We start from the raw sequence: 10,127 nt of genomic DNA, 5'->3' as shown, positions 1-10,127 counted from the left end.
GTATTGTGACCATTGAACGTTTATGTACTTTTGATACACTGTAATATGCAATTGTTGAATAAAGTCATTGGACTGGAAAAAAAGAGGTGTTGCAGATAACAGTGTGGTTTGTGTTACAGGTACTCTGTGACCTGTGACAGGTGTGCCGGGAGCTCTGGGATCGCCAGGACTATTACAGGTGTGCTGTGACCTGCCACACGTGTACCGGGAGCTCCTACAGATGTGCCAAGACTGCTACAGGCATACCAGGAGCTCGGCAATCATCAGGGGAACTACAGCTATACTGGAAGCTGCTACAGGTGTGCTGGGTCCTGTTACAGCTCTACTGGAAAATCCGACAGGTGTGCTGTGGTCTGCCAAAAGTGCGCGGGGACGCTGCAGTCTCCAGGACTATGCTGAGACCCCCGGATGGACAGGGCCATGGAGTTGGATGAGTTTGTGTCGGAGCTGGAGAAGAGGGATGGGGCCCAGGACTGGTACTTGTCCTACCCGCTCAGCTTCCAGGTGTCACTGGGCAGCTTGCTGCTGCTGGAGTTGGTGCTGGGCCTAGCTAGTAACCTGACAGTGCTGGTCCTGTACGGCCTGCACAGTGGCCTTGCCGACTCGGTCAGTACCGTGGTGACGGTCAGCCTGCATGTGCTGGACACGCTGGTCTGCCTGCTATGTGTGCCCTTCACCACTGGCATGGTGCTACGGCCCCCCGCCACTGCCTGGGCCCTGGCCTGCTGCTTCCACGAGGCCTGTGTGGCGCTGGCTGGGGTGGGCACTGCCGCCAACGTATTGCTGATCGGCCTGGACCGCTACGACATCTCGGTGCGGCCGTCCCGCCGGCTGCTGACCGCCGGCCGGGCCATGCCGCTGCTCGCCGCTGTCTGGACATTGTCCCTCCTTGCTTTCTCCTTGCCCTTCCTGCAGGTTGAGCTGCTGGGGCCCGAGCCCGGGCTGGCCCAACACAACCTCTCGCTGGGGTGTGGCGGTGATGCCGAGCTGCCACCCGGCCTGACAGCCTCGCTCCATCTCCTACTGCAGGTGCCCTGCTTCTGCCTGGCAGCCGTGGGCCTGCTCGCCACTTATTCCCGCATCCTGCGGGCCCTCAACGTCCGCTTCGGCCGTGGCCCCAGGGGCAGGAGGTCACGGGGTCAGCGCCGGGGGAGGGGAGGTGGAGGTGGGGCCAGCAGAGGGAGTGGGGCAGTGGGAGGGGGTCTGGGTGGGCCGCAGGAGGCCCAGCGGCTGGCAGCGCCCCCACCCCCACCCCCAGGCCCAGGACCGCCTCGGGCCCTGGGCGTGCAGGCCTCGGTGTCGGCCATCATGGCGCTGCGACGGGCAGTGCGGCGGCACCGGGAGAGGAGGCGGCGGCAGCGGCGGGTGCTGCGGATGTCCCTGGTGACGGTGGGTGGCTTTGTGCTGTGCTGGGCCCCGGTGTCTGCGCTGCACCTGCTGCAGCTGGTGTTGGGGCCCAGTGAGCAGCGGGGTCGTCTGCGCCTCTGCGCCCTGGCCCTGGCCTATGCCGGGACCCTGCTCCACCCGCTGCTCTACGCCTTCGCCCGCCAAAAGATGCGCCGCGCACTGCGGGGCTGTGCCCGCAAACGGGTGCTGTCCGTGCTCCAGGTCGACCCGCTGCCTGGTGCCACCGTCATCCACAACTCCTGGCTGGAATCTGGTCCAGGGCCAGGCCCAGGCTCAGGTCCACCTGCAGCAACAGGCCCCGCACCCCCCGCTCAGAGTGAGGCCTAACTCAGGCACAGCCCGAGTCCCAGCCACAGGCCCAGCCTCCCTCGGGCACTGCGACCCCTGCTAAGAGAGAGGCTTAACCTAGGCCCAGTCACGCCCGCCACGGTAGGCCCTGCACCCCCAGCCCAGAGCAAGACCTAACACTGCCACAGGCCCAGGCTCACGCACAAACGCCAGTGCAACCCCTGCTCCCATGGGCCAGAGCAAGGTCTAACCTGGGCAAGGTCTAACCTCCCGGGAACTACTCCCAACAGGAGCCCAACGGGGCCTCCCCACCACAGGGGAGGCTCGATGGTTAAACCAGTCTAGGTACCCTGACCAGTCGCAGCTTGGCCTGGTCACCGTGATACACAGCTCCAGGCTGCCCTCTGACCAGAGCAACTCCTGAGGGGCTGGACTGCACCCCAGCCAAAGCCGCTAGTTCAGCACCCACTGATGCTGCGAGTGAACAGTGAGTGGCTCACCCCGCCCTCCCCCATCAGACATTAGTCAGACAGAGATAAGCTGGACACCGTCCGGAGCACCTCAATGCCCCCAATCCACCCCGATACCCCTGCCTGCACCTCCTTGCACTCAGCGTGGATGCCTCAACACGGAGCCCAGTGCCAGCGGGAATGGCAGGGCAGCACTGCCGCCTGCAGGTTCCCCTCCAGGTCACACATCACCCCGGCTGGGAAATAGATTGTCGACACTGCATCGTTGAATGTAAACCTCGCATCGGCATCGCGGGAGCACCTTCCCCACATGGACTGCAGTGCTTCCACCTTCCCAGGGCCGGGGTGTGTGAATAAATACTGACTCAATGAGACAAGGAGTTCTGTTCTTTCACAGCGGGTGATTCATGAGACTCGGGACATGTGTGGGGCTGCTCAGAGTAAGGCAACAAAAGGGATTGGAACATGTAGGGATGTCAATCAGTAACAAAAAAATATTTAATGTTTAGTTTAATTTAGAGATACAACGATGTAGAAACATAGAAACATAGAAATTAGGTGCAGGAGTAGGCCATTCGGCCCTTCGAGCCTGCACCGCCATTCAATATTATCATGGCTGATCATCCAACTCAGTATCCCGTACCTGCCTTCTCTCCATACCCCCTGATCCCCTTAGCCACAAGGGCCACATCTAACTCCCTCTTAAATATAGCCAATGAACTGGCCTCAACTACCCTCTGTTCATTGGCTATATTATGTAACAGGCCCTTCGGCCCACCGAATCCGCACTGACCAGCAATCCCGGTACACTAGTACTGTCCCACACACTAGGAACAATTTACTGAATCTTTCCTGAAGCCAATTAAACTATAAACCTGCACATCTTTGGAGCGTGGGAGAAACGTGGAGCACCCAGAGAAAATTCACACAGTCACGGGGAGAACTTAGAAATTCTGTACAGACAAGCATCTGTAGTCAGGATCGAACCCGGGTCTCTGGTGCTGTAAGACATCTCTACCGCTGCTCCACCATGTAAAGATAGTTATTCCTCGAGTGTATTAAATATTTTCCCCCTGACAAGTTTAATCAGGAGAATAATGTAAGAGTCAGAGTTGCACAGAAATGGGCCCTTCGGCCCAGAAGTGAGTCTCCACAACGCGTTCCTGTTGCCTTGTCACTGGAGAGGGCACTGCCAGCCCCTCCCCCCAACAGCCCACTCACCGTGTCAACACTCCCCAGGGGCTGGAAGAGTGCCGGTTCCAGGGTTAGCGCTGAGGGTGGCGGAGGAATTCACGATTCTTCTTTGGGAGACACTAGTCAACAAAGATAGGTCCTCACTGCAAGGGTCCTGTATCCCTTGAGCTATTCCTCTGGTCTAATAAAGGGAGGGGACGTGGGCGGCATGGAATAACATGAACAAAGGGAGAAACTGGTGGCGTGGAGGGACACAGGGGGGTGGAGGTGGGGGCAGAGGGACACAGGGGAGGGGGGGGGGGGGGCAGAGAGACACAGGAGAGGCGGTGGAAGAGGGATGGGGAAACAGGGATGGGAGGAGGCAGAGGGTTGGGGAGAAGGATGGTTGGGAGGGAAGGGATGGGGGAGGGATAAGGACGGGGTGTTGTTAACACTAGGATTGGGTGTCGGGAGCTGATCTAGCAACTCCTCTAGCCTCGTCTCGTGCAGCAGGTGCTCACAGTGTGGCCTTCGGTACAATGGTGAGACCAAGCAGAGGAGGTAACAACACCTGTCCCCACACCTCCTCGCTCACCTCCATCCAGGGACCCCAGCAGCACTTCCAGGTGAGACAAATTCAGATGCATCTCTAACCTCATCTGCTGCATCCGGTTTTCTCGATGTGGCCTCCACTATATCGGCAAGACCAAGAGTAGACGCTGACCGTTTCACAGAGCACTCGGCCCACCAAGGCCGGCTGGATTTCCTAGTTACTGACCATTTAACCCTCATTCCCATTAACGCCCAGAATCTTCCTGTCCTGGGATTCCTCCATTGCCAGAGTGAGGCCGCACATAAACTGAAGGAACAGTACCTCATATTCTATTTACACGCAACGGTATGAAGATTGAATTCTCCAAGTTTAAACCCCCTCCCTCCTGTTCGCACCACTGCCCCCTTCATTGGTGTGCATTTTCTGTCACTATCCTCTATTCAATTCTCCCCTCCATCTACTTTTCACCCACCCCTCCACACTGTCCACATCTTCGCTCCTTTACATCCCAATTTATCCCCTCACTCTGCATACCATTTTCCCCACATCTTTGTTTCCTATAACCTAGTTCCTTTCCCCTCCTCCATCGCCTATCCCCACACCCCTCCCCACTTCAGATTCTTCACCTCTTCTCTACCCTTCCTGAGTCCCATCTACCCACCACCCCTGCCTCTGGTTCTACATTTCACTTCCCTTTCTCACTCTCTCAACAGATTCCATTATCTGCCCTCTTTTGTCTTCCCCATTCATCACCTCCAAACTCGGTCACTATCTCCACCTTTCTCTCCCCCCTCCCCCGACCCACACTCGACTGATCTACCAATCAACCGCTCTTCACCTAGATCCACCAGTTCCCCTCGCCTCTCTTTTCCAGCCTTTTCTCCTGCGCCATAAGTCTGAAACGTCATCTTTCCATTCCCTCCACCAATACACTCAGATACAGACATCGAGTGTTGCTGAATACTTGGTGAAAGATGTTCTATGGTCTGCCCAAAGCTTGTTGACCACCCAGCAGATCGAGTTGTCCTTCAGGGAATGTTGCCGGCTGGCCCTCTCCAGACTACAGGAGTTGTGCTGAGGGATGCACTGAAGCTCGGTGTAGACAACGCCAAGGCTCTGTGGGGGAAGACCACAGTCTAGGGTCCTTCCGTTGCTGGACATTGGGGAGCAGAGCCTAGTGGGTACATCCCTCAAACAAGGGAAAGGGGAATCAGCCTAGGAATGGTGCTGGGTGTAAAAACAGATATTGACTGGAAAGGGATCCTGGCAGGAATGACGGTGGAACAGCAATGGCAGGGATTTCTGGGCATAATCCGGTAGATGCAGGATCATTTCATTCCAAAAAGGAAGAAAGATTCTAAGGGAAGTAGGAGGCAACCGTGGCTGACAAGCGAAGTTAGGGATATAATAAAACGAAAAGAAAAGATGTATAACACAGCAAAGAGTAGGCGGAAGCCAGAGGATTGGGAAAAGAGGATTAGGACAACAGAAGGAAACAAAATGGGCTATAAGGACTGAAAAGATGAAGTACAAGGGGAAGCTGGCCAGGAATATAAAGAAGGACCGTAAAAGCTTTAGATATGTTAAAGGAAAAAGAGTAGCAAAGTCAAATGTGAGTCCCTTGAAGGCAGACACGGGTGAAATTATTATGGGGAACAAGGAAATGGCAGAAGAGTTGAACAGGTACTTCGGATCTGTCTTCACTAAGGAAGACACAAACAATCTCCCAGATGTACTGGACGACAGAGGATTTAAGGGGGTAGAGGAACTGACATTTTCATTAGGCGAGAAATAGTATTGGGTAGGCTAATGGGACTGAAGGATGATAAATCCCCTGGGCCTGGTGGACTGCATCCCAAGGTCCTCAGGGAGTTGGCTCTAGAAATAGTGGATGCATTGGTGATCATTTTCCAATGTTCAATAGAATCAGGATCAGTTCCTGTGGATTGGAGGATAGCTAATGTTATCCCACTTTTCAAGAAAGGAGCGAGAGAGAAAACGGGGAATTACAGACCAGTTAGCCTGACTTCGGTGGTGGGAAAGATGCTGGAGTCAATTATTAAAGAGATAATAATGTGGCATTTGGATAGCAGTAAAAGGATTAGTCCAAGTCAGCATGGATTTATGAAAGGAAAATCATGCTTGACTAATCTTCTGAAATTTTTTGAGGATGTGACAAGTAAAATGGATGAAGGGGAGCCAGTGCATGAAGTGTAACTAGACTTTCAGAAAACCTTTGATAAGGTCCCGCACGGGAGACTGGTGACTAAAATTAGAGCACATGGTGTTGGGGGTAGGGTGTTGACGTGGATAGAAAATTGGTTGGCAGACAGGAAGCAAAGAGTAGGAGTGAACGGGTCCTTTTCAGAAAGGTAGGCAGTGGCGAGTGGAGTTCCGTAAGGTTCGGTGTTGGGGCCGCAACTGTTTACCATATATATTAATGATTTGGAAGAGGGAATTAGGAGCAACACTAGCAAGTTTGCAGATGACACAAAGCTGGGTGGCAGTGTGAACTGTGAAGAGGATGTTAGGAGGTTGCAGGGTGACCTGGACAGGTTGAGTGAGTGGGCAGATGCGTGGCAGATGCAGTACAGTATAGATAAATGTGAGATTATACACTTTGGTGGCAAAAACAAGGGGGCAGATTATTATCTCAATGGGGTTAGGTTAGGTAAGGGGGGGGTACATCGAGACGTGGGTGTCCTTGTACACCGGTCACTGAAAGTTGGGGTGCAGGTACAGCAGGCAGTGAAGAAAGCTAATGGAATGTTGGCCTTCATAACAAGAGGATTTCAGTATAGGAGTAGAGAGGTTCTTCTGCAGTTGTATAGGGCTCTGGTAAGACCACATCTGGAGTATTGTGTACAGTTTTGGTCTCCAAATTTGAGGAAGGACATCCTTGTGATTGAGGCAGTGCAGAGTAGGTTCACGAGATTGATCCCTGGGATGGCTGGACTGTCATATGAGGACAGATTGAAAAGACTAGGCTTATATTCACTGGAATTTAGATAGATGAGGGAGGATCTTATCAAAACATATAAAATTACTGGACAGGTTAGATGCAGGAAAAATGTTCCCAATGTTTGACGAGTCCAGAACCAAGGGCCACAGTCTTAGAATAAAGGGAAGGCCATTTAGGATTGAGGTGAGAAAAAACGTTTTCACCCGGAGAGTTGTGAATTTGTGGAATTCCATGCCACAGAGGGCAATGGACGCCAAATCACTGGATGGATTTAAGAGAGAGTTAGACAGAGCTCTAGGGGCTAGTGGAATCAAGGGATATGGGGAGAAGGCAGGCACGGATTATTGATTGGGGACGATCAGCCATGATCACAATGAATGGCGGCCTCCTCCTGCACCTATTTTCTATATTTCTAAGTTACTATGACTCCACGGAGTGTAATAGTCACAGGGATACAATGAGACTATAATAAGAGTTTTGCACATTTTTGTCATTACAAGTAAAATTCATTTTTGAAATTTAAACCACTTTCTCCCTAGATGTTGCCAGACATGCGTAGTGCCGCATCACTCTGTATTTATCTCAGGGTTGCGGCATCTGCAGCACTCTATATTTATCTCAAGGTTGCAGCATCTGAGGGTTCATCTCTGGGTTCATCTCAGGTTGCTTCATCTGTGACACTGTGTTTATCTCAGGTTTGCAGCATCTACTGCACAATATGTTAATTTCAGGATTTATCTCTGTATTTATCTCAGGTTTGCAGCATCTGCAGCACTATACATTCATCTCAGGATTTATCTCAGGTTTGCAGCATCTGCAGCACTATACGTTCATCTCAGGATTTATCTCAGGGTTGCAGCCAAAGATCCTAGAGCAGCTCCTCTATAATCTTTGGCCACCACTCGCCGGCTGATGCAACACCGCCCGGCGTTTCTATTGGATAATCCAAGCGAGAGCGGAAGCCGTGTGCGCCCAATCACGGGGCAGATTTTGAGGCAGGTGGTGACGCCGATTTGCCAATGGCCGAGCGTCTCCCCATGGCGAAGTGTGATTGGGTTATGTCAGGCCGGGTCAGGTGGCTGCACTGGCCGACGTGACGTGATTGGAGAGCGAGGCTGGCAGTAATGGCGGCGCTGGCGCTGTTTTGCCGGATCGGCCTGAGCGAGCAGAAGGCCAAGGAGACGCTGAAGAACGAGGCGCTGAGCGGACTCCTCGCACAGGCCGTGGAGCAGGTGGGAGGACGCTAGCTGGGGATCGCGACTGACGGAGAGGAGAGGAGAGGAGAGGAGAGGAGAGGGGATGAGATGAGATGAGATGAGATGGGATGGGATGGGATGGGATGAGATGGCTGGAGTGGAGACGAGAGGATGAGGACTGGATTGGAGGGGAAAGGGAAGGGAGTGAGAGCGGCCGAAGGAGGGAAGAGTCAAGTTTTATTGTCATCTGAATGAAATTCTTACTTGCTGCAGCACAACAGGAAATGCAAGCATAGTATGATGTGACAAACGAGAGAGATGAAGAAAAGCTCAGTGTGTATATCAGGGCTGCCAACATTGGGTGAGAGTTGAGAGTGAGAAATTGCGAGGGAGCTTAGCGACCATGGTGGGGGAGAGTGTGGAAGGGGGAGGTGTTTCCCCCCCCCCCCCCACGGTAGGGAGATTTTGCATTTTTAAACTTGATATTGTGCAATCTGGGTCATACTGTGGCGAGTCTTTTAACTGACACTTGAATGCAACATTTATGCTTTAAATTCTATTAGGTATGAATAAGGTTAGTTTAAATTACATTCCTAATTACATTCCACAGTAGAGCCAGGCTCTGAATAACGTGCAGCACATGAATGACCTTTGGATCAAATCTGGGCGTGTGGTGCTGTAAGGCAGCAACTCTACTGCTATGCCACCCCATTAAATTATTTTTTCTGTAATATATTTATTATGGTGTCACGTCAATAAAGATGAACACATGATTCTGATTTCTGCCCTTAGTTGGATAACACACATCTCTAGTCATTGTGTTTTACATCTATATGGTTGGCTTTCAACCTCTTCAGTCTGAAGGTCTCAACCCAAAACATCACCCATTCTTTCTCTCCCGAGATCCTGCCTGTCCCGCTGAGTTATTCCAGCTTTTTATGTCTACAGTTTAAACCAGCACCTGCAGTTCCTTCCTACACTCTTTGTTAAGCGTACGGTCTCACCAGGGCCATGTACAACTGCAGTAGGACCTCCTTGCTCCTAAACTCAAATCCTCTTGCAATGAAGGCCAACATGCCATTGGCTTTCTGCACTGTCTGCTGCACCTGCATGCTTACTTTCAGTGACTGATGTACACCCAGTTCTCATTGCACCTCCCCTTCTCCAAATCTGACACTATTCAGATAATAATCTGCCATCCTGTTCTTGCAACCAAAGTGGATAACCTCACATTTATCCACATTATATTGCATCTGCCATGCCTATGCCCACTCATCCAACCTATCCAAGTCACCCTGCAGCCTCATAGCATCTTCCTCGTAGCTCACACTGCCACCAAGCTTTGTGTCATCCGCAAACTTAGAGATGTTACATTTAATTCCGTCAACTAAATCGTTAATATATATTGTAAGCGACTGGGGTCCCAGCACCGAGCCTTGCAGCATCCCACTAATCACTGCCTGCCATTCTGAAAAGGACCCGTTAATTCCTCCTCTTTGCTTCCTGTCTGCCATCCAATTCTCCATGTCAATACCCTACCCCTAATACCATGTGCTCTAATTTTGCACACTAATTTCTTGTGTGGGTCCTTGTCAAAGTCTTTTTGCAAATCCAGATACACCACATCCACTGGTTCTCCCTTATCCATTCTACTTGTTACATCCTCAAAAAATTCCAAAAGATTAGCCAAGTATGATTTCCCCTTCATTAATCCATGCTGTCTTTGACCGATCCCGTCACTGCTTTCCAAATGCGCTGCTATAATATCTTTAATAATCAACTCCAGCATCTTCCCCACTACCGATATAAGGCTAACTGGTACATAATTCCCCGTTTTCTCTCTCCCTCCTTTCTTTAAAAAGCAGAGTTACATTGGCTACCCTCCAGTCCACAGGAACTGATCCAGAGTCGAGAGAACATTGGAAAATGATTACCAATGCAACCAGGATTTCTAGGGCCACCTCCTTGTGTAGTCTGGGATGCAAATCATCAGGCCCTGGGGATTTATCTGTCTTCAGTCCCAACAGTTTACCTAACAGCATTTTCTGACTAATGTGGATTCCCTCCTGTTCCTCCCT

The 10,127-nt window shown here is 51.7% G+C and overlaps 2 protein-coding genes across 3 annotated transcripts in view; both read left to right on the top strand.

Annotated features, from left to right (window-relative positions):
* The first annotated feature begins 296 nt into the window (after positions 1-296).
* On the top strand, positions 297-2,195 carry LOC129704643 (G-protein coupled receptor 22-like). Its single transcript, XM_055647905.1, has one exon. It carries the CDS (start codon positions 409-411, stop codon positions 1,732-1,734), a length of 1,326 nt encoding a protein of 441 aa, XP_055503880.1. The 5' UTR covers positions 297-408; the 3' UTR covers positions 1,735-2,195.
* A 5,717-nt stretch (positions 2,196-7,912) lies between these two features.
* Positions 7,913-10,127, top strand: part of qars1 (glutaminyl-tRNA synthetase 1) — a 30,602-nt gene continuing 28,387 nt past the window's right edge. Inside the window, exons 1-2 of one of the 2 annotated variants that reach the window (XM_055647904.1) lie at positions 7,913-7,925; positions 7,957-8,085. In XM_055647904.1, coding sequence (XP_055503879.1) covers positions 7,978-8,085 — 108 coding nt within the window. In that variant the 5' untranslated portion in view covers positions 7,913-7,925; positions 7,957-7,977. Of the gene's footprint in view, positions 7,926-7,951; positions 8,086-10,127 lie in introns of those variants that run through there. The other variant, XM_055647903.1, reaches the window with a different exon arrangement.

Source organism: Leucoraja erinacea, chromosome 16 (genome assembly GCF_028641065.1).
Source record: "Leucoraja erinacea ecotype New England chromosome 16, Leri_hhj_1, whole genome shotgun sequence".
Taxonomy (NCBI): Eukaryota; Metazoa; Chordata; class Chondrichthyes; order Rajiformes; family Rajidae; genus Leucoraja; species Leucoraja erinaceus.
Note: the sequence above shows the minus strand (reverse complement) of the source record. Positions and strands in the feature narration are given on the sequence as shown.

What these genes read in the sequence shown, in the direction of transcription:
- LOC129704643 (XM_055647905.1), top strand. Translation starts at nt 409, where the DNA reads ATGGACAGGGCCATGGAGTTGGATGAGTTTGTGTCGGAGCTGGAGAAG.